This window comes from Erythranthe guttata, chromosome 9 (genome assembly GCF_056151865.1).
Source record: "Erythranthe guttata isolate IM_541 chromosome 9, IM_541, whole genome shotgun sequence".
In the NCBI taxonomy this organism is placed as follows: domain Eukaryota; kingdom Viridiplantae; phylum Streptophyta; class Magnoliopsida; order Lamiales; family Phrymaceae; genus Erythranthe; species Erythranthe guttata.
Window position 1 is genome coordinate 15,046,175 of NC_142541.1, and position 27,665 is coordinate 15,073,839.

A 27,665-nucleotide genomic window follows, 5' to 3' on the forward strand; every position below is an offset into this window, starting at 1 on the left:
AATATAATGTTGCCCAGCGGTTTGAAGGGGCTCTAACTTCAAATCAACCAGGGTTCAATTTCTACCATTGTCATATTTTCATATATTTAACATTTATCAGTCCGGCCGGTCGTGAGTTCGACCCAACTATTCATATTCCGAAGCAGCTCGGTGGTCCAATGGATGTGGGTCCGGCTTGGCTCGGTGGTCCAATGGATGTGGGTCGGGTTGGCGGACGTGGGTCCGGCTTCGATAAAAATCCGGACCATAATTTTGCAATGAAATAAATTCGTTGGCAACGAAAATAAATTCGTTGTGTATACTATTGGCGACGAAAATAAATTCGTTATGTATACATAATACATTGGCAACGATATATAATTGCCAACAAAATATATTCATTGTGCATTCTAAATGTATAGGCAACGAAAAATAGTTGCCAACGACATAAATTCGTTGCGCAAACTAAATGTATTGGCAACAACTTTTAATTCGTTGCCCCAAACTTTCCGTAACAAATAAAAGACAACGAAGCTAGCAACGACTTATTTTCGTTGCGAATGGAATTAGCAACAAAATTATATACTTTTCTCAACGAAATTCGTTGTAGCCAAATGCGAACTTTCTTGTAGTGCATATGCCTCGGGTTTATCCCTCTTTAAGAGAGATTTTGGCCTCGCAATTATCAAACTCATCCTTCATCTTCTGAATGCATCGGTCGGTGAAGTTCCACTCAATTCCGTGTGTGTGTTGAATAATATACATTTTTATATGTTTAATATGGAGTGCTCTCGGCTCCTCAAATGTAATAGGTCTAGGATTAGATACGAATCAGATTCGGATTCTGGTTCCAGAGAGATTGACTACAGAGATAGCCCTATGTAGATACGGTCATGGGCCGGTTCACTGCGGTTCGCGGTTCACTTTTTTCGGAACCGGAACCGGCATGTACTACACACGGTTCGGCGAGTCGGGCCGACCCGCCGGTTCACTCCGGTTCTGGGCCTATCCGGGCCGTCCCAGAAATTTATATATATATATTGAAAATACTTGATGGATAAATAAATTAAAATAATTACTTTTAAATAGGAAAAAAACAAAAGGAAATAAATAAAAGGACTTGAACTTAATTTTATAGGAAAAAATGCGGTGTGATGGTATTTATAGGAAAAAATGGGGGATTCAAAAAATAGCAAATAACGGTGGTTCAACTTTTTCAAGCCTTTTTCAGCTTTTTTTTTTTTTTTAATAAATCCGGGTGAATCGTCGTGCCGGCCCGGCGGTTTACGATTCACCTATTTCTAGAATTGGGCCCGACTCGAGGGACAGGGGTCGGTTCACCGTTCCGGTTCGTCAACGGGCCGGTTCTGGGCCGTGTCTAGCTCCATGTCACGGCTCGGCAGATTTGGCCCAATCCTTTGCCAATTTCTCTTGGGTTGGGAGGTTAAGAAGTCCAAAAGTTAGCCCAAATAGGGTAGTCTCAAGTTGGTCCAAGTGTATATAGAGATTGGTAGAGATTCTAGAAAACTTTTTAGAATGCTCAATTTGTAGATATTTTGTAGGAATTATTTGGAGTGTTCTAGAGAACCACTCATAACCATTAGATCAAATAGATCTCCACCGTCCATTAAAGAGGTGGACTAGTATAAATAGGAGTAGGAATTTCATTTGTAATCATCTAGCAAATCCAAGACATCAATACATGTACTTTCCTACAAACATCGACTCCATGTAATAGGTGTAGGATGAGATACGAATCAGATTCGGATATTGATTCCAGAGAGGTTGACTACGGAGATAGCTCCATGTGGCCCCTTAAGTAGATGTAATAGGTTTAGGATATCATACGAATTAGATTTGGATTTTGATTCGAACAAAGTGGATTACGGTGATAGCTCCATGTCACGGTCCGACAATTTTTGACCCTACCATCTACCAGTCAATTTTCCTTAGATTGGGAGGTTAAGAAGTCCAAAACTTAACCCAACTAGAATAATATTAATTAATTTTCAATAACAAAACAAGTAAATTATAATGGAATGAGAATGACATTTGTTGTCATATAATTAAACGTAAACGCTACTTTTCCACTTGTTGAAAATATTGTCTCAATATGGCCCTAATAAAAAATAAAACATAATAAAAAATTCAAGCCAACGAGAAAGCGTAGTCCACGACGCCAGCCACAATTTTTTTTTTTTTAATAATTATTACAATGGGATGGGTGGTTTTTTTGTAATTTTCAGACTTAGATCAAACAGTATTAAAGTCAAAGATCTTAAAACTAACGGCGATGGCACATTGAGACATTTTTTTCAAGTACATGGGGCAAATCGATGCAATTGAAAGTAGAATGGGGGTAAAGTGATATCGAGCCTAAGTACAAGCGGGAAAAGTAGAATTTACCCTAGTATCTACTGTGGTTTAAACTTTAAACTTTGTGAACATAAGCGCCTGTACTTTCAATATAGCACAAGACCCCTTGTATTTTAATATAAACATATAACACTCTCACAAAATTGATCTTCCTGACGAACATGTTTATTTTCCAAGTGAATATAATAGGAGGTTATGTGGTTATATTAAAAGTACAAAGGGGTCTGTCATGTGCACAAAGTTCAAAACTACAGGGAGGTATATGCTACTAATATTGAAAGTATAAGGGGTCCGTTGCCCAAGTATCAAACCACATGGTGTTAAGTGCTATTTACCCTTCTTTATATTCTTCAATATTTAGACCCAAACACAGTAGCTGCATGAATCAGGCTTCATAGTATATGAATACCCAAACAAAATTCAAATTAAAAGTAGCATTTTATACATCACAACTAAAATTGCTCAAATTTAATTAAGAAAAATACAACATGCTTCCAAAGTATGATAGCTATTGGGTATGGTGGTGGTTCTATGCCTGAGTACATAAAATTCTTGCTTACGAAAAAATGTACAATCCAACTGCCAAAAACAAAATGGTTGTACGTATATGCAATATAATGGCATATACCAGTAAGATGGAACGGAAAGAAAAGAAAAGAAAATTCAGATTAAACACGTAAACTCTGCAATTCTATCAAACTCGAAAATCGTTCTCTCTCGTAGTTTCCTCAGCTTCCAAGCCGCAACATTGAATTATTATTTTCTTCGCTCAACGACCTGGCATATGGGGATCTGTTCGAGAAATAATAGCCATGTGTGGGACCCACATTGACTATTTTTATCGGATGACTAGATCCTTGAGTGCATCCAAATTCTCTACACTTCCATTGGATGAGATGTTTAGGGGGCTGCCATTTTCGGATAGTTCGGGAATTTGACGGTAAGATGAATTTGGAGCGGCTGAGCTGTGGCTGCCTTCAAAGTAGGTAGAGTAAGGAAAGTACTGAGCACACCGAACTTTCCATCCTGCAATAGAGTAGCAAGTTCAGGCCAGTGAAATTTGGACACAGTACTCGAGTCTTGCTTTGTCTACCTCATGCATATATGAGCATATTCTTTCTTTTCAACATTTCAGTTATTTTTTTGATATCCACCTCACGGTTCAATATCCAATATTTTAAGTGATTCTAAGACATGTGAAGATGCAAACAATGTTGCAATAGCAACAAAATTAACATAATAAGGAGAATCGATCACCAATGATCGCTCCGATTAGCAAAGTTACAAGCATTACTTTCAGTAGCAGGAGCAACATAAAAGCACAGAGGAAAGGAAAAGACTTACTTGATGCAGCATCCTGGTCGTCCAAAACTGTGCCTAATAGTTTGTGGACTGCAGTGCAATCCTTAAGCGGTGCTCCATTTCTGAAAGGAAAAAAAAAAGATCAAACTCGATGCCTCAAGAAAATGCTTCATAACAGTGAAATTAATAACATCGTATCAAGTAGCATACTGTGGAAGTAGGTCACTAGACGATTCTTCTATCAGGCTAATGGCTTCTTTCTTCCTGCTTGGCTCCGTAACAAAAATCATTTCTGCTACAGCAGCTCTGTGCCTCAATGAATCTGCCAAGAATAAACAAAAAACTAATATAATAATATGGATAAGGATAAGCAAACCAACATATACGCAAACGTCGCAGATTATGACCTCTATGTTTCTCTAGGAAAAGGGTGTTTGCCTCAATTAGAGAGTTCCCATGCAACTGACTACAAAAGCAAAGCAAGTCATATAACACGAGATAACTTTTCAAAAACCAAAGCAATAATAATGGGTAGAAAATTAATTGCTATATCAAATAATTTGGAAAGAGATTCTCACGAAACAAACGTCAAAGTACCTAAATGTAGGACGTTCAGCTTCTATGACACCGCTGATGAGTTTTTCAGCATCGGTTACTGGAGCAGGACGGGATCCCACTTTATGGAAGAATTTTATCTGCAAAAGTGCAATAAACAGAAAATAGTGTCCTTCAGGAAAATGATTAAAATCAAGAAACTATACGTAAAGCATGCAGAAATTGGAGTGTCCTCCATTTTTGCACTAAATTAGTGAAATAAATGTGATATATTACTGATTAAACATACCAAACAACGATGTGTATCTGGGTTATCGGCATCCAACCGCAGCATATGCTTAACCGCCTGTGGCAAACGAAAAGAGGAGCTTGAATAACACAATTTTACACAAACCAAGTTTTCAGCTAACAAAACCCAGGACTAAGAAGTGTGATATACACCACAAGAATAGGAGAAGCATAACATCACCTGCAATGCAAGTAAAATTTTCTGCTTTCTCATATTAACTTCAAAAGAAAGTAAGTGGGTCTGTATGGAATCAGAAGAGTGCTTCTGAAGTAGCTTCAAGTACTTTGTAGCTTCCACCAAGGGATCTTCGACCTACAACATATTCTTTATCCGTGGTAAAATATTCTAAAAACGGTTCAAATGAATGTAGGGAGAGAAACGCTTATAAAACAGGATTATAATATTTATAACCAACTATGCCAATGAATGGACCAATATACCTGCAGTAATTTCTCTCCGTGTGGATCCAGATCTACTGGCTTGGCCGGGCGTTTTCCAGATTTTGAAACAGCAGTAGCATTAGGTTCTTCCTTAACTTCCGCTTCCTACATAAATGCAACCATTAGCGCACAACTATTTAGAAAAAAAAAATATTTTCAAAAAAAAGGTGAGGCAGCAAAGCTGGTTACTTTCTTAGCCCGGGCTTCAGCTTTCCTCTGTTTTTGCCTCAATTTCTTTTTCTGTGAAGGGGGCAACTTTGACATCTCTTCATCTTCTTCTGCAGATGACTTTGGAGGAGAATCATACAACTTCAAGTAGCATCTGCATATCAAATAATATTACGAATTTGTTACGCAGCTGGCTTCAAAATTGAGTTTAAAATACTACAAATCTAATAGTAGAGAGAATAGAGAGCAATACTTTATGGCCCCAGCAGCTGCTTTGCGGAAATAAGAGTATGAATGAAGGCGATCTTGAAATTTCAGCATTTCAACATAGGTTCGAAGAGTCATTTTCCTTAAGCAGTAAGAGTGGAAGTCAAATTGGTCCTCTGTAATGTCTGCGTAATGCTTTTCCACAGCCAAAAATTTCTTCAAAGCATGTCCAAGGTCTCCTTGGCGAAAATAACTTTCTCCAGAAGCTAGTTCATACCTTTGAACATTTACAGTAATATTGATTCAACAAAACATGGATATGTTTTCAAGGAATTTAGAGTAACTTGAAAAAATAAATACGCACCACATGCACTGCATATCATGAAGATTATTGTGCTGCTCCCCATCTTTTGTGAATAAAACGGCTGTCTTTTCTGCCAATGTAACCTAGATTTGAAATATCAAACGTAAGCAAATAATAAAGGAATGAATCTAAATATGGAAAAGCCTAACGTAATATGATACTAACATTACAGGAAAAAGGACACATGATAACAGCAAACCTGATCAGCTTGTAGCATACGCTTGACGCATTCACTATTCACGTAGCGATCGGCAAGATCCATGCATCTAGCTTCGTCAGCCAAAGCAGCAGCTGCTACTGGGTCACCGGCATGCTTTAGTATCCGGCTCTGTGGTGAGCAAGGACCACATAAATATGCGTTAATTATCGCAATGAAATTACTATACAAATAACTGTAAATGGGTTCTCTAACTTAGACAGTTGTGTGAAACACAGACAATATGAGGCTGAAATGGGAATCTAAGAAGTTGACCACTCAAAATAAACCTTAACCCCAGTGGACTCAAAGATAAACCTTATGCCAATTGACAAAACGAAACCTAGAGGGATGTCGTATCAACAATACTAAAGCTAGAAAATTTGAAAAGAGTGAAGCTTAGTTCCTACAGCAGCATATAAATTTTGAAAAGAGTGAAGCTTAGTTTCAAGAATAACATACATTTTATATTTGGAGATAAATGTATTTAGTGTACATGATTTCTCCTCCAAATCACACTTCACCGTAATGTGATTCTGGAAGATGAGTTCTTAGGAAAAAAAATGGAATGATTTACTCTACATAATGCGATCAAAAAACAAAGCTAGACAAAAAACCAATGTATAAGCAGAAATTCCTCAGACAAAATATACACTTGGTTACAGTCATATAAATCAGCTTCAGATACGATTATCCTAGAAGGTTTTGAAGGAGAGTCCAAGAAGGTTGTTATTAGATGATTAACAATGTATTACCTTCACTGAGTACAAATCTATGACAGTTGGAGTGTGCTCTATGGCCTCGTCAATTTTTGTGAGTGCAATACCATACTGACCACGTCTGTCATAATGCTGTATAAAAGAAGATATTATGAAATCAAAAAGTCTTAACATAACAAACAATGTAAGCAGAATTAACAAGTACAAACCTCAGAAAATATGGATAAGTACAAACCTGAGCCAAATAAAACAAAATCCACATAAGTGTTGAAGGAGGCTCCTTCTCCGACCTGAACAAAGTCAAATATATTATCTATGATAAGTCATCCATCCTATTCAAGTTTCAACTCATATCACCCAGTCAGAAAAATACAATGCAAAAAAATAATACGCCATACAAGACAATGGCGTCAATGAGGTGGTGCTTCATGCCAAAATTTAAGAGAACAAAATCATAACCGAACATGTTGAATGCATTGTAAGATGAATACATAGAAGAGGATTTTCAAAACTGACATACATATTGGGTATAACAGATAAAAAAAATATTAGTTGATCATGGTTCTATAGCTACTCCAGCCTGCGAATAAATTTTCAGATTATATGCTAGTAATGTCCAATATTATAACAAATGGCTAACAAGTAAACTATAACAATTATATAAAATAAAGGCAAAGAACAGGAGGCTAGAACAACAAAATCTCATTAAAACGAACATTCTAACATAAGACTCTCTACACTAGAGTAGAGACGAATTATTACCTCCCAGGATATCCACCAGTTGTCTTGATGGAGTGCTCTAGCTCAAGAATTAACTGCTCCAGAATCTCTGCCTGTGCAAGAGTTGTACATTAACTCTTAATAGACTATCCTAAATATTTTAATCCTTGAGTCCAAGGAATTAGTCATCATTTATAAACAGAAACCAGCTAACCTTTCCAGGGTGATCGTAGAGAGATGAGAGATCCGAAAATAGAGAAGGAATGCCCTACATATGCATCACAAAATAAAAGGATAAGTCATGCTTCAACAAATAGACAAGTAGTCATTATACAACTTAGGATGGGTACCTTGGTCAGAAAAGGTTGAATATAATTTTCGGCAGCTAGACGGAATTTTTCAGCACATAGGAAGTCCAATGGGATTCTCTGTGCAATATCGAATAAGAAATAATATTAGAGCACTAAAGAGTATATCATAAGAAACTTTATGATTTTGAACTTCACTTCATTGAAAAATGATTTCCATGTTGGCAAAAATCAATTGTTTTGGTCCCAAAAATCCAAAACCTGTTACAAGGGGAAAGTAAGGAGGGGCAGGGTTTGACCCCTTAACCTTGGCTCTAATATAACCAAGGCCAGATAAACTGTGATGAAGAGGCATTGAGGAAAAAATATTGTTGCTAGAGGTGCATTGAGGACAGTGCATGAATTGGTTTTGTCACAAGAGTTTTACAAAGGAAATCGTCAATGCAATGCATAACCATTCCTGTTTAACACAAATGTTTTGCATGAGAAAATCATCACTTAAAATTTTGCAGACACCAAACATTAAAAAATCATACAAAAATTAGTGTAGTTACTTTTATTGTAATTCAAATTATTAAAAAATGAGAAACTCCTATGTGCATTACGATGAGAGACGTTATCTACAAGTCAAAACACCAATTACGAGGCTAAGTGGCCATCTTTTCAACTTCTAATTATGAGAAGAACTTGATTGCGAGGCAGACCACACTTACCACTAGACTAAAAATCAAAGGAACTAATAACTAACAAAAGAATATGCTAAAGTTGCAAGGGAAAAAATGCAAGTCAATGAAAGAACGCGCATCACCTTGACAGCAGATGACCTGCTATATAGCTTGCTAAGTGATACATACAAGGCTTCCAGTCGATCAATATCATCAGAAGAATACTGACCATTTGCTGAATACAGACCCATACACCTTTGTAGACCTTCATAATACCTAAGTTTACAGACGTCCCATAAGAAGTGTTTAGTGGCTAGCAATGTTGTACGAAGAATTGTTCTTTCAAATAAATTTGACTGTTTCAATCAAATCTACTGTAATCAGATAGAGATCGAACATAATTCATTACAGAGGCCCAGAAGTAAGAGATACAAAATAAATCATTTCAATTAGTTCCAAAAAGAAGAATGTGTAACCATATCGTGAGTGCAACGAAATAAAAAGTAATAATAAAATGAGCTCGCCAATTTCCTGAAAGCTTAGAAGTCAAAAGCTCTTTTTTATTCGTGTCCAAATCCAAATTTTATAATCTTTGAGAATAACTGAATCAAGAATCTGTAATTAGCAAGCCTGAAATAAAAATCAGCTTAACACCTTCAAGCTTGACGAGAGCGAAAGATCTAAGCTTATATGTGCATAGGACACCCTGAATTTCAATCCACCTATACTTTCCTATTAGCTGCCTCAGTTTAATGGATGAACAGTTTCAAAGAGACACATTTATGCACAAATACAGAGATGGTAGAAAGGAAGAAGTGATAACATTTTAAAACTCTTCTCAAGAATACAAGCACTTTACCAAAAGATCCTCATTTCAGTATATTACTATCTCTCATAGTGGGACCGTAGGTAATAATATAACTTCGTTGTGCCCCAGTTCTGCATGGCAACTTGCAACTTTTGAAGCACATAGCAATTACATAATATTATATTTTCAACTTGCTAAAAGTCTTGACTGTTTTCTATATGCAAAGTATTACTTAATATGAGTTTCGATCAAATAGTTTTGAGACTGTTCGGTATTGAAGCTTTTTTTAAGGAAATCATAAACGCAGGGTCCGTTCAGGAACACCAACAAATATTTGACTGGCCATATACTCCCTAAGACATGACAAATCTCCTATTGACATGAAATGTTTTATAATAAAATGTTCTGAGACAAACAAGCCCTGGCGTACAATGTCTTTTTGGGAGCAAAGGAACTATCAACCAGAAGAAATCCCTTTTTTTCTATTTTGATGCTACGAGAAGCGAGCTTAGTCATTTCTCTTCCTAGTCTTTTTTTCCTGATTTCTTCTACCATTCTGCTCCTTTTTCCTCCAATATTTAGGAGTAGACAAGTGTGGTTAAAAAAAATCAAAAAGTCTTTTCTGCTCAGACAATGACTAAACATAACCCAAGAAACTCAGTATGTTTAGAAAACTATTGTTTTGGTCAAAAAAATCAACTAATCATAATAAAATAACAATTAGTGCTACAAAAATGACACGATACTCTAATCAAATATAGGATCTATATCTAAATACCTGTAATTGTCAGGATTCATTGAAAGGAGTTTCCTGTACAATTCTTCTCCTTCATCAAAGAGGCCAAGCTTTTCAAGCAGAGAAACTTCTTGCTCTTTGACAGCTAATTTATCAACCTAAAGCGAAGAAAAACAAAAGTGCGTAAGTCTGTTATGAAATTCATACTTTGATGAACCATGTGCTAACTACCACTCACTATTTTGAATTCTTTCTTGCGCAACTCTTGAAGACCCCTTTCGGTCAATCCGCATTCTTCTAGTAAGGAAATCTGACAGCAAAATCTCAATCAGAAAGAATGGAAACATAACATGCAAGGTAACACAATCATTTTGGATGGTCAACAATTGGTAAGAAACTCAAAAGATTACAGTAAAAGCCAAATAAATTGTAACTCCACATGAATCCAGGTTTAACTATTACATACGCTTTTAATATTGAGGGAACTCATTAATTACTATAGAGGAATTTGACGATCTCATGGTTAGTTGATCAAAAACTAAACATACCACTATCAATCACTTTATTGCTAAATGCAGATTATCTAGTAAAAGAATAATTCGAGCACCCTGTAAGGACGCGTCTCGTCAGACAAAATACTAGCAGTAGCTAAATCAGCACCGACTATTATGATAAAACATGAATTGACATGTATTAGTGATTGGAATAAGTATTACAGATTAAATCTAACACAATCTCGTGCCAGCATATACATGACCAAAGGGTAACCAGATGTCAGCCTCTTAAATGTACAATAAAGCCATCATCTAACACCAATATATGTTAATTTTACACCCAAGGAGGAAGCAAAGAACAGAAAATATTCAAGAATATGTAGGTATACAATTATCTTCCACCATGTAACTACAGCTAATACAGGTTGATACCTTGTACAGAAGCATCTCTCCATGCTCACAGCGTTCATTATCAGGAGGGTAATCATCCTCAAGAGTCCCTTCATACGCTTCAAGGATATCAACAGCCTTCGATCCACTGATAAATAACAAATTATAAACTATAAAAAAGGAAACCTAACTACAGTAACAGGGCATTAAAGTGGGAATTTTATCTACATATACGTGGAAAAAAAATCACATACAACAAGGCCACGTTTGATATATAAGATGTGATTGCACATGATATTGTTTACAATGGATAAGTACCCGTGTTTGACAATGATTTGCTGTCTATATTTATTTTGTAGCATGTCCTAGAAATTGTACCATTTATTTCTATTTTCCAAATTTGTCCATGGATAATAATTAATGTTACCAAATAGAGGGTTATATTTGTCATCTATTGTACTATAAGAACCATTATTATAGTTGAGACCATATCAAGGCTCTTGGCTTGACTCGTTATCAAGCAAATTGCTTGATTGTGTTGCGGGCAAACAATAAATGATGGCTTCTACAACATTACCAAATGAAAATTTTGCTTTCACGAGTATCTACCTTACAATGTGGTGAGCATCCTAATTCTAATGATTTACCATCCCAGATAATTTATTGAGGGCCAAAAAAGGAAAAAGCAATAATAGTCAAATTAGGAATAGAAAAGACACAATAATCTACATCCAACTTCTAGCTGAAAATTCGTTATATGATAACACACTGGTATCAAATGTCAGAACATACTTGTAGTTCAGATGCTGGGCAACAGCGAATCCAATCCAATTCATGCGATGATTTGGTTTCAGGGTGAGCAGTTGTTGTCTTGTCTCAACAAAACCTGCCAAGTCACGCATTTGCGCCTGTAAAACGATGATGAAAACAACATATCACATCACCAGCTGCATACTGCAATAAAAAAATGTTTACATATTGTCAAAGTAAATAGTTTTTTGTTCGAAACATAATATACCTGTAAAAGAGAGAGATCCCGAAGTATTTCAATATTATCAGGATCAATCCTTAGTGCATTGCGGTAGCATTTAATTGCTTCCCTGTATTCTCTGTCTGAACGGTAAAGAAGACCATAAACGTGCCAACAAACATGACTCTTGAGGTCATTCTGCACAAGAGGAAAATCAAGTTTAATACCGGTCGCTTACTATAGGCAAGAAAGATAGGCACTAGTTCATGGTAGAGGAAAATTGGAGGTATTAACCTTCAATCCAAGCCTAACAAGTTCATATGCTTCTGACTTGCGGTCCATGCAATTCAAAGTCAGCCCTTTCATTGATAGAGTCTCTGGTGACCAACAAAGAAATCAAAACAAAAATTAGAGAGCATGACATCAGTCAGAACAAGGAGTTGATGGTCATACCAGATTACGAATGAAAAAATGAAGTTTAGAGAACACAAATATTTTCTCTGCTAATCTTTTATCAGTCTGAGACATGCTGCAAACCCATGCCATTGATTGCATACTAAAATTTATTATGCTACGAATCCATTTTCTTCCTCCACACAGCAGAAAGTGGCAAAAATTCCATATTATCATCAGCACTTAGGGGTCTAAAATCTACGAAGTAATAGACCTCGTATATGAATATCTAGCCAATAATCCACCTCTTTTCATTTTAAGCTGATAAGAATAAGCTATAAATGTGATATAAGAACATTTCTAAGAAGACAGGCTGATGACAATAAGCTCGTAATGTGAAGGACATTTCTTAGAACATATGACACATCGAACAAATTGGCCCTCTAGCAGAATTCCTACTAGAGTTGATTTTTCTTCAAATGCAAGTATTTATGCATTTATTGGAAATGTGACCAGAAGCGAAGAAAGAAATTCTTTAAAAACATATTCCAGTTCTGTTAAATATTTAAAAATAGGCAAGGAAACATATTCCAGTTCTTTTCCTTTTTCTTTTTCTATTTCCTACTGTTACATACAGTTTAACATGCCCATAACAAATTGCTTCAGCATAGTATTCGACATTTGTATACAGTCAATTTTATAAGAAGTCCAAGGAAGCATGAGAAGACCATGATAAACATTTCTCAAATACAAATCCTAGCTTGATAGATAGATATTTTTAGAACCAAGCTATATACTATTATACAAGGGATGCAATATCATATGCATAAAACGTAAAATGATGGAGAAGACAGATTTCCATTCATTTCATATCTTACATAAGCTTATCACAACAATAAAAGAGAGATGCTAAGCATGCACTACACTAACAGATAAAATATCCACATACCTCCATGGTCAGGGAACTTCTTTAGAATTGCATCAGCAGCCTTTATACCCTTCTTGTACTGTTTTGTTTCGTAGGATTTCTGCGTAGATATAATTCAAAAGATGTCTCAAAACTTATGATAATCATAGACCTGAATGCGTTAGAATGTACACTTGCATAACAAAAACGTGTACCATCACTTTAGAATTAGTATTGGAAACCGAATCATTTACCCAGTGGATTTTTTTTATAAAGCCACTCATGTATGTATGTACTTACATTTTAAATAGTACAAATTCTAATAAACAATTCCATGAAAGGTGGAACAGCTCGTGAATATTACCGATTTATAAACATAATTATGCAGTATTCATCACAAATTCCTCTTCATTTTCTTCAGTCGACAAATTTTAATGTCTCTAACAAATTACATGATCACTTCCAAATTCCAATACTCATGTGCATTTGTTCTTAATGTACCCTAACTACCAAGTCTTGCAACTTTAAGCTACATCGATCCCTAAGCTACAAGCATTCAACAAGACATACGTGAAACATGTATCCATTTCTCGAATCTTTGCATAAATATACGAATAAAGAAAAAATTGATAAGCAGGTCGTCCCAGAAGCCCATAATGTACTTCATTTTCTATCTCCCCATTAAAATATGTCAAACAGAAATAACTATTTCCGCACTCAAAATCTGAGATTTCACTTAATTGCAGTCGAATGCAAAGTGCTATTCAACACAATTGACTATTGCATGCTCAGATGAAAATAAATATTACAAAGAATCACATACGCAATGCCTGCATGTTGAATACAAAAACATGAACTGCGAGTCTACAACACTACAATTCGACAAAAAAAACAAACAATACGACAGAGTCAAAGCATCGACAAATCTGCTAAAAAAAATTCCTAGGGTTTTACACTTCGCCGTACATCAAAATTTCAATCACAAGTTCGGCAAAATCCCTAGATAAAACAATATCTCAAATTTTAGAATCTCGACGGGGGGCGAAAAAACTTACAACGATGAGCTTGAACAGATTGGCCTCTTTGGAAGGAAGCGAAGCACCCATTGTAGCAACTGCTGCAGTTTCAGGCGAGCTGTGAGAAGAAACTGGAGATTAATTTCGGAAGGTTTCGATAATTTTAGAGAGAGAAAGAGAGTACGATTAGTAGAGCGAGAGAGAGAGAGGGGGAAAGGGTTTGCGGTGGGAGGGGAGGGGTGGCGTTTATCTGCTGCAACCCTACAACAAGGAAGGAGAGTTGAGAGAAATGTACACTCGGAAACTCATTTTGTGAAAAGTGTACAAAGTCAAGGGTCTTGTGGAGGGTATTTTCGTCATTTTGGTTTATTTTACTTTCTTAAATCAGTATGATGACAATTAAAAAAAAAAAAGGAATAAGGTGCTTTCAGTTTTTTTTTTTTTTTTTTTTCTCTCATATTTAGTGGAATTTTATAGATTACGTGGAGTATCCTCAAGTTTATACCCGTTTTATCCAATTGGAGGTCTACGTTTTGAAACAAGATGATCATGAGATGTGTTTCTTAACTTTCGATCATGAGATGTGTTTTGAAACTGCATTTTCCACAAAACGAGTATAAATCAGCTAATATTCCACGAAATCTAGAAGATTCTGTTGAATTTGTAACTTTTGAGCCGGTGGTTGTAATTATCCAAACAAAAAGGATATTTTCTTAATTTAACCTTACCTCAAGAGTGGCCGTAATTTACCATATAATCAATAAAATATATAGTATATACTTACGACTTATATGTACGACACAAAATACAGGCCTCGTTTGGATGTTTAATTAGTCCAATAACCTTTTTTTTCCCGGACCTGGTCGCAATTATGGACAAAAAAATGGCTCTAATCTTGGCTAATTGAGAGATTGTTTATTGGATATCTCCAATGGTACACCAATATAATTTCTTTAATTACAATGTAATGAAGGAATGAGCATGCAAAATCAAGCAGGAAACAACTGGAGTTGCCAATCAAATTTAAGAGAGGGGAGAGAGAAGCACACGACGACGTTTTGGGTTTCTAAATAGCTTCCCTTTGGGCTTTCTATTTCAGCCCGTTTATAGTGGATTTATCACTGGATTCCTGTATTTTCAGCCCACTATTAAAACATTTAATGCCCCGTCAATATATATTTTTTAGGGTAAATTACAGCCACATATTCTTAAATAATTTTATGGTCCATGTGGTATCGATAATTATACTCACCCCCTGAAACGTAGTTAAAAATTCTAATGGGATAATGCATTGGATACGTTATTCTGATAGGGTTCTAACGGACTATTGGTTTCAGGAAGTGGTGGAGACAACATCTTCATCAGCTTGCTTGCATTGAAAGAGTTTGCAGTTTGGTTAGCTCGGCACTAGCTTCGATGCATGGCTGTATCATATCACGTATGCTACAAAGAAACTTGAATTTGTTGATCCATTACCGAATTTGAAGGAATTGGAAGTATCCGAATGCCGCAACATCGAGAGCTTGGAGATAACTGCCAAAAAACTCGTCTCATTTGCAGCGGCGGATCTACTATATGTCTAGGGTGTGCAGCTGCACACCCTTGAAATTAAAAAAAAAATATTCCTTATATATATATATTGTTATATTATATTATATGTGATTATTTAACAAACGTAATTGGTAGTTCACCTGGTAAGTAGCTTTAATTTTTTGTGAAATGTCATAGGTTCGAGTCCCAACATCATCAAATTTTTTATAGCTTTTCCAAAACTCTACAAATCCATTTATACTTAACATTTTCTCTCATTTTTCCAAAATTTACTCACATTTTCTCTCTACAAATCCATTTATACTCTAACATTTTCTCTCATTTTTCCAAAATTCTACAAAAAATTGCAATTGGTCTTAAAATTTCGATTTTCCTACATATTAATATTATTTTATGCTGGTATTATTATTATTAAAAAAAAATCGGGGGCGCTGCCCCCGAACCCTCGTAAACTTTCGCACCCCCTTGGCTAAATTCCTGGATTCGCCACTGCTCATTTGCATACCAAGGAAGAAGAATCAATTTGTCATCCAGACATAGTCTCTCTGAGCTAAGTCTTGGTGGGGTGATTTGCCGGTCTTTCATTTATGAACCCAAAAATATCGCATGCTACACACATATAATAAGAATCTAGTGTTGAATCGTCAATGTGCGAGTGTTCAAACTCCGGTAGGTTCATTATATCATCCGAATAACTCATGACATTAGCATTAATTCACAACAATCGCTCACATTTTCTCTTCTTCTTTTTCTTCAGAGAATAATTGATCCACCTTATAGTTTCCAGTTCTACTTTCTCAAGCGGCTAGAATTGAACATTGTGTCAAATATTTGGCGAAGCCTTCTCTCTTTTCATATCATTCATCAAGGAGTCTCCTAACATAGAAGAGTTCAAACTCAAGGTAAATGCTTCAACTTCACCGTATTTTTTTGATGAAGAATTGAATTTTATTTCAAAGAAAAAAGATTGCTTTTGCTTAAATTTAACTTTGCAATTGTCACAGATGGAGTACTTGGTGGCTCGCGTACGTCGTACACCGGTAGAAAAGTACATGATGGAATTTCCCGACGTAACTTCAGTAGACGAAAGTGGGCCCACCCATAGCAATCTCAAGGTAAAAGTGAAGAAGATTTCTTAGTGGCACTCGTTAGGGTTGCCCCATCAATTAAGCCGGTCTTTATAAATACAGATTGTGATTATTATTCCGACCACCATGACAAGAAAGTTCTCGTCTATAGACTTAGAAAAGATGGGAAAAATCTCATCAGCAAAGCCGCTAGAAAGGCGCCAATCAAGGCAAAGATAATGTGTCCGATGTTTCCGGAGACAATGACATCGTCTCAGGCGAAGAAACATGCCGAGGACTCGAGTTTCAGATTTGGCCCAAACCAAAAATTTGTTATTACATAATTATGTTAAATTATTACACTACTAGACTACTAGTATTACTACAAGAGTTTATTTTGGCCTTTTTTTACTAATAAAGTTATGCACTGAAACAAAAAGAGGAATTCTGAAAACCTTCTTCAAGCAATTCAAATTTCAAATCAAAATCAGAGTTTTCAAAACAAGAAAATTTCACTGACTATGAAAAAACCTAAACATTGTTGTCATTCACAAAAGGTGTTATAAGCTTGGTCAATCTCCTCTTCGGTCATCTCGATCGTCGCATCACTGTCATAACAAGGATCATCAACGTTCTCTTTCTTGTCAACCTTCACGCGTGTATGAATTTGCGGGCTTTTATTGTTTATTACAACAAAGTCTTCGTCTTGGTCCAAATTGAGATATTCCATCTGGTACATTCCGTAACAGCTCATTGCTTCTTTACAGAGATCTTCTTTGCTAGGGCCATTTATGCTGCCATCAAACTGCACTAGCTCCTCCACTGCACGAGGAAGGCAAGCCCACTGCTCCACCATTTGTTGTATGCCCTAAAACACGGAAGTGTATATATATACGAGGATGCCTAATAAAATATGTAATGTATACTTTCAACTTATATATACACGACATAAAATACAAGCACAGATACTTTTAATACACTCGTGATTAATTATATGATTGGACTTTATTGTGGAAAAAATGGCTCTAATCTTGGCCAATTGGGAGATTATTTGACTAATCTTGTATTAGGAACCAAATGAAGCCTTAAGTATGTATAGAAAACATGCGGTCATTAGTCTATAGAAATCATAGATAAGTCGTATATAAATAGTATGGCAGATAGGCTTCGAAGATCATGTTAAATATGTAATGGAAAAAATGATATACCTGAAATTTTGTTGGACGGTTTTGAAATACCCGATAAGTATTTAGGGGTGAAAAATGAAATTGAATTATCGTCAAATAGAAATCAATACCAGGCCTTGTTTCAGTGCATCTATAGCATCCTGTAAACAAGTTAGGATTCCTTCAGCAGCTATCTTCTTTATCTCACTTGGCTCTGGCTGCAAAAACCGAAAAATAAACTCGATGTATAAGAAGAGAAATTGATATGAACAGAGTCGAACTTCTAATACGGTAATTGTAGAAAACAATGAAATATACATGTCATATTATGAATTATTATTGACAAGTAAAAACAATCATGTCCATAGATAAATTGGCAATGTAATAAAATTTGGAAATGAATAACATTAAAAACAAAAATCCATTCTGAAAATAGAACTATTCAGCTAGGAGGAAAAAAAATTGTGACGTGGCATTAAGAAGATTGAAGAAGTAAAAGCATAAAGACTGAACCAAATGATGATATCACTTATCACATTAAGAAAAATTACGCCTTCAACCTCAAATAATTTTTAGCAATATTGAAGTTAGATTTAGCGAAAGATTACAGCTTACTTTCTCATCTTGATTTTCCAGCCATGCTATGGTTCTTTTAAGATCCTCAACAGCCCACTTCTTCGCTTTTGTAAGAGAAATGCAGCCTTTTATCTGGTAAGAATATATCCTGATTAAAAATGGGATAATCACTTAACATAAACAGCATAGAAATGTAACAACCTGTACCCAGCACAAGTTTCAAAGAAGCTAAAATTTAAATTAGAAGATTTTGTATCTCAGTTCAATAATTATGAAAACAAGAATATAATTATGCTCAAGAGATGTGTAGGGGGGTAATGGGATTCATAAAAGCGACGGAAGATTGGTGTATTTGGGAAAAAAACAATAGAAAATGTATTTGATATGAGTACCTTGGGAGAAGTAGTCTTCTTTGAATGCAAGCCCGTTTCTTTGCGTTTTGAAGATTTATTACTCGTGGATGGCTTCATATCTGAAAGTAGAATTTGATATTTAGTTGGATCAGAATCTCATAAGATAAGATCTCAACTATAACAGCATATTTGTACATCAACAATAAACATAAAATATACAAGTATTGAGCTAAGTCATCATACACAAGCCAATATTACTAGCGTCTAGCAGCTAGCTAAGTCGTATACAGCCTTTTAACTACCTTCTACCCAAATTTCCGAAACCTTTCACATTTTCTTCTTTTTTGTGTTTTCAAAGATACGGGCACGTAATATCATCAACGAGAAAAGAAACTGAACCAAGTGGAGTTCACTACGTACTAGAGTTGCTTAGAACTATTAAGTAAGTAAGATATGCACTATCAAATATGTGTGTATATATATATATATACATACATACAATGCATATGTACAGATAGGTTGATAGGTATATATTCATGAGGGGGTGGGGGTGGGGGGGGGGTGTGGTGATTGAGAGACCTTCTCTAACTTCATGAGAAATGGATTGTCTCCTCCATGGTTTACCAGCATGCAGTAGGAAGGGCTCAATATCCGCAAGTTTCTTTTGGGTATAACACTCCGATATCCAGTCCTAAATCAGACGAAAAAATTGTCACCGTCTCTAATGCAGTAAATGGATGGATATAGTAAATAAAAGGAGGAAAGAAAGAAAGAAGCCCAACTTTTTTGGAGAAATGGATCTTAAAACATGTTTCGGGAGTGATAAAAAAAACTGAATCACGTCGAAGAAATTACATTACAAGATATCTATAAAAAACATATTTAGAGGGGTACAAGGTAAATTCTCTGAAGCACGGCAAACACGCTCGAAGCAATCATAGAGTGCTAACGAGATGCAGAATACTGCACAAACAACAGCCTTATAACGACACCACAATTAAGAACAGTAAATTGATCGTACAAAGTTCAAATGAGAGACCAACAAACATTTGCCAATCCCCGCTTAAAAGCACTGCATAGCTACTTAAGAATTTCACACTAATTCTACTTCATTAACTCGTTGAATTTCACACTACTTAACAATGGCTGGATAAAATTTGGCACGAAAAACAAATAAAAACTCGTTGAATCCACAATCAACCAAACAAGACAAATTGCCCATGTCTACATACTATATAAAACAAGAATCGTAGCTCAAGCAACACGTTATGTACCTTGGATATAATAGTTCCACCATCGGCTTGAACTTGCCTAAATTTGGGGGTACTCGAAAACGCACAAACTAGAAGTGTGCAATTCGAGTTCCAATCAGGTTGATATTCTGCCCCCATTTCCAACATCTGTGACCTAAGAACACCCCTCTCTGGATTCACAAAACCAGACAGCGCAAACACGATTCCTTCCTAAAATCGGACACGATTGTAAAATTAATTACCAAAAACTTCAAGCCCAAGACCTAATTAACAATACTTAGAATTCAATCGATCAAATTATACTGCAATACCATGAGTTTTGAGGAATCCGAGGCATCCAAGCTGGCGGCAGGGGCGGATTTTCGGTCCTTGTTCGAGTTTTTATCGTTTCGAGGTTGCTTGGAGTTTTCACCATCGCCATTTTCGTCATCCCTTGAACTCATCCATGAGGGAAGATTCCTTTTCCTGCTATTTGATTCGGACATGATGACGTCACCTTTCTCTCACTTCAATCGGTACTTTTGACAGAACTTATAAACTGCAAAATCGAAATGCCGAGAAGAAGAAGAAGGATTAGCAGAGCATTAGTGAGTAATTTCCATTAATAATTTGAAACCTATTTCTAAAATTAATCTTCCTCAATTCCTACATTCACGAACGTAATAAAAAAAAAAAGAAAAAGTAAAACCGCATTTGTAATTAATCAAATACTTATTAGAACCTGAAAGCGATGAATTAATCCAGTAGTAGCGGAATCAAACTAGAACCAGCAAACAGAAAGACTTCGCCATTGACGGAGGTTCAAAGCTTCAGTTTCTTTGCGAATCAACGCTCTTCGCAAAGTTTTGGTTAAATTACAACCACTCCGAGGAGTCAAGGTCAAATTACGAAAATCCCTCTTTTGTTTGGGTAACTACAACCATCACTTGACTATAAATTTTCTTACACGTCCGCCCTTACAGTTTCATATTTAGAGAAATCTTCTAGATTATATGAAATAATCTCAATTTTGGACTCATTTTATCCCATTCGAGGTCCACAATTTGAAGCAAGATGATCATAAGATATGTTTTTGGCTTGTATATATTAGATTGTGGTGCTTCAGAAACTGCATTTTGCACAAAACGAGTAATTACCATAGTTGAGGGTAGATATAATTATCTAAACAAGAGGGGTTTTTTCGTAATTTAATCATACATCAGGGGTGATTGTAATTTACCCTTTTGTTTTAAAACCGAATAACAACACATAATTACATTTTGACCCGATATCATATACGGGAATCGATTTTAGTCTCTATATTGTTTCTGCCACCACATTAGTCTACAAACTAACCATTTTTTCATACTTTCGGTCCGCCGTTTGATTTTGGAGTTAGATTCCACGTAGCCATGATGTTTCAACCCTCATTCTTATCTCTATTTTTAATTTAGCCCCAAATTTATGTTATTGTTACAATTTCGTCCCAACAAAAATAAAATTCCAATAAATCTACTAAAAACGAAAAAAGGAATTATATTTCATAATATAGTTGTTTTTAATTGTATAAATATTATATATTTATTTATTAAATAATAAAAAATATATAAGAAAGTATTATACTCAAACCCATCCTATGTTAAATGTTTGGGCTGAAAAGTATTGTTACTAAAATAGGCCCAAAAGAACTATTATGTTATACGTGCGGCCTGAAAATCTAAAATAACCCGAATTAAAAAAAAAAAATCAATTATCTTTATATCAAAGGTTGAAGCCCAAAATATGAAAACATTTCAAAAAATTATAAAAGCGTGCTTACGAAACGCGACTTTCTGGAATGGAACCTTTTTCAGTTTTTCAGCATCCCGCTCGCGCACAGACCACTGAAATTCGAAAAGTAATTCGACTCTCTCTCTCTCTTCTCTTTCTCTCTCTCTCACACACACACACACACACACACACTCACAAGGCGGAGAAATACGGTGCAAATGGCGAGCAAGGCGGGAGTCTCCGACTCCGTTGATCCACTGGGCGGAATCAATGGGCCGTCGTTATTTCCCCGCACGATTAGGGCTTCAGCCGACGTTCCAGTTCCGGCCGATTCCAAAGACCTAGATTCGATTCACAATTTCATGAAATCCCTGGTAAATTCATTTTATTTATCCTTAATTTAGTTCGTTTGTCGTTTTACCAGTTATAGATGATGAGCATATATGTGAGCTAACCTTGCACTCAGTGTTTGTGGTTTACTAATTTTTTGGTTGGATTTTTCCAATTTTTTTGGTCTTACTTTCCATGTCACAAGTGTAGGAAGACTTCTGTTTTGTTTTGAGGTGGGGGGGGGGGGGGGGTTGAAGTTGTGGTAGAGTTAGTTGTAATCAGTGGTCTTGGCCTATTATTAAGTGTATGTGAGTTTCAGTTTAGGTTTTATTCTTTCTTTTTTTCCCTGTAGAATTTGTTTTTGATGGAGAATCCAGGTAACTGCTACTTGATCGCTGTACGGGTAACAACAAGACAATCTTGCTTAAATTTGAATTTTAACAGTTTGTGAGTTCGACCTGGTTAAGTGTTCACAAAGAAGATAGAATGTGAATTTAGGCTTATGTCGTGTTTTTTTTTGGGTTAATCGCAGGAGTTAAGGAGTCCTGAAAAGCTCATGTGTGAGGCAAAGAAAATTGTGGATGGTGGAATACAGCTTATGGAATCTAATTTTGCAAGCTTTGCGGAAAATGTGGGCATTGGTGATGCCATAGCTGCTAAAGGTAAAGACAGGCCTCAAGAACGAAGACCAGGTCTTGCCCGTGTTCGTAAGAGGGCTCCATTCTCTCTAAAGACCAACATCAGGTGATAACTGAAGCTCACAAGTTCTACACTTTACATCGGCTTGATTAGGTTTAAATAAGTTTATCTGCATATTTTAACAATTTTTATACTTTTTTCTACAGCCAGCCTTCAGTGATTTTGGAACCTACTTTGAATATCGATCACCTTCAGGACCCGGATGAATATTTTGATGCTTATGAGAGGATGCAGAGTATTTCTTTTTTCATTATAAACTATATATATATATATATATATATATATATATATATATATATATATATATATATATATATATATATATATATATATATATATATATATATATATTTCTTTTTTCATGTACCGTATCCTATATATTGCAATGCGTTTGTTTTGGATTTATAATTTTGTACATCTTCATTGTTCCAGATGCGAAAAAAGAAATACAGAAGCAGTTGGGTGGCAGTACGGACAATTTAGACCTTTATAAACCATCAAATAATGCACGCCCACGTCGACCTGGAATTTTGGGGTATATATTAGATTGTATTTTTCCATATAGATTGATTTGTGCAGCAAGAGTTGAGTTTCTATCTTATAAATATTCCTTTTATCTGGTTTTGATTTACATGATCAACAAATTCCATTTAATTACAGGAAGTCATATAATTATAAGCACCGCTTCTCATCCACGCCTTATGAAAATGATGACACGTCGATGCCATCCCAAGAGACAGTGGATGAGGACATTCCAAATTCACCTAAAGACGAGTCTCAAGAAAAGTTGGTACATCCAGATCCTAGTCCTGATGCTGGTTCAGAGGAAGTTGAAGCTGGTGAGTATGTTCTTTAATATTTATTCATTGTTCCATTTCTACAACCGTAAAACTAGCCTTTGTATCCTTAACATTGATGTCGAAAAAATTACTTTCCGTCTCATTTTGTATCACATGTTTTTTTTTTATGTAGCAGAATCTACAAAGAAGACAGATAATGAAGTCAACAATATATTGGAGGAACTACTGTCCTGTAATTACGAGGATTTAGAAGGGCATGGGGCTTTGAATATCTTGCAGGACCGGTTGAAGATCAAACCTCTTGATCGCGAGAACTTATACATGACTGAACTAGCAGATGTTGGAAGGACTAGTATTTCAATTGTGTCAGAAAGTCTGCAAAAGCCTCGCAAGAACTCGTCTGTTATTGATAGTGTGTTGAAAAGTTTCAGTAGGAAACGATCTATAGAACATGAACCGGTGGCTAATCCGAATAATCATGTTTCTTCCCCAACTCCTCCAAGAAGTCCATTTGCTTCCATGGCTTTTCTGAAAAAAAGAATTTTGCAATCCAATCCCCTGAGAGATCCATTTTCACCTCTGGATGTTGATCTTTCTGCATTCCCAAATGCTTCTCCTGCCCTGACCAAGGATAAGCGACAGGATGATGCACCAAAGGATTCGGGCATGTCTAGTGAGTTGGAATCACGTGTAGAGGTTGAATATGCAGAGCCTGCAACTTCTAATGTGAATGCTCAAGAAGCAAAGGAAAATACACAGGGTATGGGCATGTCTAGTGAGTTGCAATCACATGTAGAGGCTGATTATGCAGAGCCTACAACTTCTAATGCGCAGAAAGCAACGGAAAATGCGCAGGATGATTTCGAAAATGAAGTGATGGCAGAAGCACATAATCTTTCTGAGCAGTTTGCAGATGGGAATGCAAGCACAGATGCTGGTAGTAGGCCAAATGAAGAGTCAGATAACAACACTGAGAAAATAATGAATGTTAACGAGAGTAAGAATTCTTTGCTTATGTGCTTTTGACTTCATCTTCTGAATTGGCAATAGAAGAGAACTACTCTTTGCTTTACTGTTTCATATTTGGTAGGATGTAGTTTCTTTATATCATAGAGCTATTCACTTTACAAATTACAATGTTCTGCTTCATTTAACTCTCTCATGGGCAGATGAATCAAATCATGCTGTACTTGAGGAGGAGGCCAGGGATGCTACATCAAACAGACAACAAAAGGATCCAGAACAACAGCCTAAGGTCGTTCGCTTTCTTTTGTTATTTTTCACTTGTAGCTGCTTGTCTTGCTGATATTTTTCAAATATAATTTATAAATCTTATGCGTTTGCTGTATTGATTTTGCTTTGTTATTGCATTCATTGCATAATTTCACTGCGTTCAAGACAATTATTAAAATGATTTTGTGCGTGATCTTTTAAATCATGTGCTTATTTCAACTTGTGGGTGTGTATTTTATCTTAGCATATTTCTCCACACCGACTTGAGTTTAGTTTCGACAGTTAACTGCATGTGTGACACAACACAACATTAGATATCAACAGCTTTTTCCGTTGTATATGTGTGTGCGCTTGAGCATGTCTACGGACTTCCCCCCTTCCTATTTATATGCTACATGCACAGTAAGAATTTCTCAGAGTGGAAGAACCATTGTTGCATTCAGTGTACTGAAGAACAAAAAACACACATATATTAGGAATTTTACTAGGAATTTCTATTAGACAAACTTGAACAGACGTTCGGAGATTCACATTTCGATTGTATGATATTTACCCTCCCTTCTTTCTTCAACTCCCCCCCCCCAATGAACCTCTTTTTTGGCTCCTTAGAAGAATCCGTGCACTCTTAAATCTCCATTGATTTCCTCATTCTTCCTTTTGCTTTCTTCGTGAACTATTTTGAACTCATTATGGAAATTACTCAGATAGATGGTTTGACAATCTGTCAGTTACTAATTGATTTCTGTCACAATATCTTAATTAGCTTTGGTCACTCTAAGAGTGCTAACAAAACGAGTTCATATGATCTTTAAGAGACCAACAAGGTTGTGTTACAATCTCTTAAATGATGTGTTTTCCTCATTTTTTGTCCTAATGAATCATCTCAAAGAATAAGTATGTTTTTAAAAATTATTTATACATATTATATATCTGCTCATATAAAAGAATTCAATATCCTATTATTGACTAATAAAGCAGTTGTAAGATTCCCTCATCTATCATGCTTGTATTGAATTTTTTCTTGTCCTAGTAAAATGTGAAGATTTTTCATCTGTTATAAATATATAATTTTTTTTTTCAATTGTTAACGGCTAAAATTGATGTACATGTTCTATCAAAACTTCAGGTACATCAGAAAAAACTACAAAGAGGAAAAAGAGTATTAGGCGAAGAATGCAACCTTCAAAGAGGAAAAGGAGTAGTAGACGAAGAATGCAAGCTTCAAAGAGGAAAAAGAGTACTAGGCGAAGAACGCATCAAAAAGGCACATCCCATGCGGAAAAGTCTTGCAGGTGTTTAAGCATTCACCTATATAAGGAGAAACTTGTACAGTAGAGTATTTCTTGCTTAACTAATTCTATATATGCTGCAACTGCAGAGTGTGGTACATCGTTCGATACTGGAGTAAGAAGGAGCAAAAGAATCAAGATGAGACCTCTAGAATACTGGAAAGGAGAGAGATTCCTATTTGGCCGTGTCGATGACAGTGAGTTTTTTTTTTTGTTTCTGATTTTCAAATCTCACACGTGAATGTGTTTCTGCGAAGTTAATATATATATACTAATTTCTTTCACCATAATGCACTCATTTTTCCGTGTCTTGGTTTTGTATTTGATCCGATTCATATGTGTTGAATGACAACTGAATCTAAAAAAAAGCCGAAGCTGTTAATGAGGGGAATCATTTCCTATTTTTATATCTTCAATACGCCCACTCGTGCTTGTGGGATTCGAACACAGGTTCCTTTATCTTGTCTTTATTTTCACCTGAAGTTTACTTTATTTTCTCGTCTTGTAGGCATGAAGCTGATAGGAGTGAAGTATATCTCTCCAGGGAAGAGTGACAATAACAACATGAAAGTAAAACCTTACATCTTGTCCGAATCTTCCGATTACAAGGAGCTTCTTGAACTGGCAGCTCGCCATTGACGCTACTTACGATTTTCCGGTGAGGGTTCATTGGTTAGTCGTTTTTATGATCTGATTTCGCAGGAAGAAAGAAATTACATATTTCCTCGTTTTAACTTCTATATATTACCTTGTCTGTCTTCTCTGTATGGGAGTTAAAAACTAAAAAAAAAAGTCAGAACTCAACGCCATGAATATTTGAAGTATTGTTGTATGTAAGGTTATTTAGTCCTTAGTCCTTTAAGATTGAGAAAACATCATTTTAAGCCACACTTCTTCTTCTTCAGAATGTGCTACATACTTGCTTTTTCCGTATCCCAAAAGGCACAAAAACCTTCTCTAAACAAGAGGTGGGCCCTACCCCCTAGTTCTTATCGCCATTTGTAATATTCTCTCTTTTATAGTATATGCAAGTTGTAGCAAGAAATTCAAATTATGAAACAATTCTTGATTTGTTTTCAATTATCATAAATTATATATAAATGGAAAATCTTAAAATTTGAAACTTCTGGGGTGGGGTAGTGGTGAAATTTACCTAATGAATAAGGGATTTTCTTTTAAGACAATACATAATTGAGGGACTTGGTTGTAATTACCCAAACATGAGAGATCTATTTGTAATTTTGCACTAAATTTTCACATATAATATTCTTGAACTTATAAGATTTCTTGTGTGTGTGTGTGTGTGTGTGTGTATATATATATATATATATATATATATATATATTAGTTGTATGTATGAACTATGGTTTCAGCCATGATAAATATGTTGCAAAAATGCTTTTTTCACTCAAGTGGCATGATTAATGACTTTCAATATTAGGTCAATATATTATATGTATATGTGGAGTAAACTTGGCGTGTCGGACAACTATACGAATAATATTTGGATATTAATTTCTGTTTTTGGTCAACATTCATCACATCTCAATTTTTTTCTTTGCTTAAAACATACATTTTCCAATGTCTCTTTTAATTT

At 35.6% G+C, this 27,665-nt stretch overlaps 4 protein-coding genes across 8 annotated transcripts in view; 1 reads left to right on the top strand and 3 right to left on the bottom strand.

The window, feature by feature from the left end:
• ERH3 (P-loop containing nucleoside triphosphate hydrolases superfamily protein) overlaps positions 1 to 1,987 on the bottom strand; it is a 31,218-nt gene extending 29,231 nt beyond the window's left edge. For 3 of the 4 annotated variants that reach the window (XM_088823074.1, XM_088823073.1, XM_088823072.1), the window contains exon 1: positions 1,773 to 1,987. The gene's annotated coding sequence lies outside the window, so the exon portion shown is untranslated. Of the gene's footprint in view, positions 1 to 1,733 lie in introns of all 4 variants that reach the window. The other variant, XM_088823075.1, reaches the window with a different exon arrangement.
• Positions 1,988 to 2,732: 745 nt separating this feature from the next.
• On the bottom strand, positions 2,733 to 14,497 carry EMB2753 (tetratricopeptide repeat (TPR)-containing protein). Its single transcript, XM_013001007.2, has 26 exons — positions 14,042 to 14,497; positions 13,029 to 13,107; positions 11,981 to 12,063; positions 11,735 to 11,884; positions 11,509 to 11,624; positions 10,759 to 10,864; positions 10,071 to 10,142; positions 9,875 to 9,990; positions 8,432 to 8,564; positions 7,666 to 7,743; positions 7,530 to 7,583; positions 7,358 to 7,428; positions 6,831 to 6,885; positions 6,632 to 6,727; positions 5,880 to 6,008; positions 5,681 to 5,763; positions 5,363 to 5,593; positions 5,131 to 5,263; positions 4,942 to 5,046; positions 4,682 to 4,813; positions 4,502 to 4,558; positions 4,255 to 4,352; positions 4,065 to 4,123; positions 3,868 to 3,979; positions 3,700 to 3,779; positions 2,733 to 3,381 (listed from the first exon to the last, which is right to left on the bottom strand). Exons 1-26 carry the CDS (start codon positions 14,090 to 14,092, stop codon positions 3,194 to 3,196), a joined length of 2,667 nt encoding a protein of 888 aa, XP_012856461.1. The 5' UTR covers positions 14,093 to 14,497; the 3' UTR covers positions 2,733 to 3,193.
• Positions 14,498 to 17,065: 2,568 nt separating this feature from the next.
• Positions 17,066 to 20,902, bottom strand: ATXRCC1 (BRCT domain-containing DNA repair protein). Its single transcript, XM_088823078.1, has 8 exons — positions 20,690 to 20,902; positions 20,280 to 20,506; positions 19,990 to 20,178; positions 19,295 to 19,406; positions 18,755 to 18,834; positions 18,402 to 18,494; positions 17,918 to 18,004; positions 17,066 to 17,488 (listed from the first exon to the last, which is right to left on the bottom strand). The coding sequence occupies exons 2-8, from the start codon at positions 20,451 to 20,453 to the stop codon at positions 17,165 to 17,167; spliced, it is 1,059 nt and encodes a 352-aa protein (XP_088679204.1). The 5' UTR covers positions 20,454 to 20,506; positions 20,690 to 20,902; the 3' UTR covers positions 17,066 to 17,164.
• Positions 20,903 to 21,717: 815 nt separating this feature from the next.
• On the top strand, positions 21,718 to 26,972 carry CENP-C (centromere protein C). Of its 2 annotated transcripts, none has more exons than XM_088823077.1 (10): positions 21,718 to 22,091; positions 22,580 to 22,791; positions 22,893 to 22,981; positions 23,179 to 23,281; positions 23,407 to 23,585; positions 23,722 to 24,543; positions 24,716 to 24,801; positions 25,906 to 26,071; positions 26,158 to 26,265; positions 26,577 to 26,972. In XM_088823077.1, exons 1-10 carry the CDS (start codon positions 21,936 to 21,938, stop codon positions 26,705 to 26,707), a joined length of 2,052 nt encoding a protein of 683 aa, XP_088679203.1. In that variant the 5' UTR covers positions 21,718 to 21,935; the 3' UTR covers positions 26,708 to 26,972. The 2 variants fall into 2 exon arrangements, with proteins under 2 accessions (XP_088679203.1, XP_088679202.1); XM_088823076.1 differs by having other exon boundaries at positions 21,782 to 22,091; positions 23,719 to 24,543.
• The last annotated feature ends 693 nt before the right edge of the window (positions 26,973 to 27,665 follow it).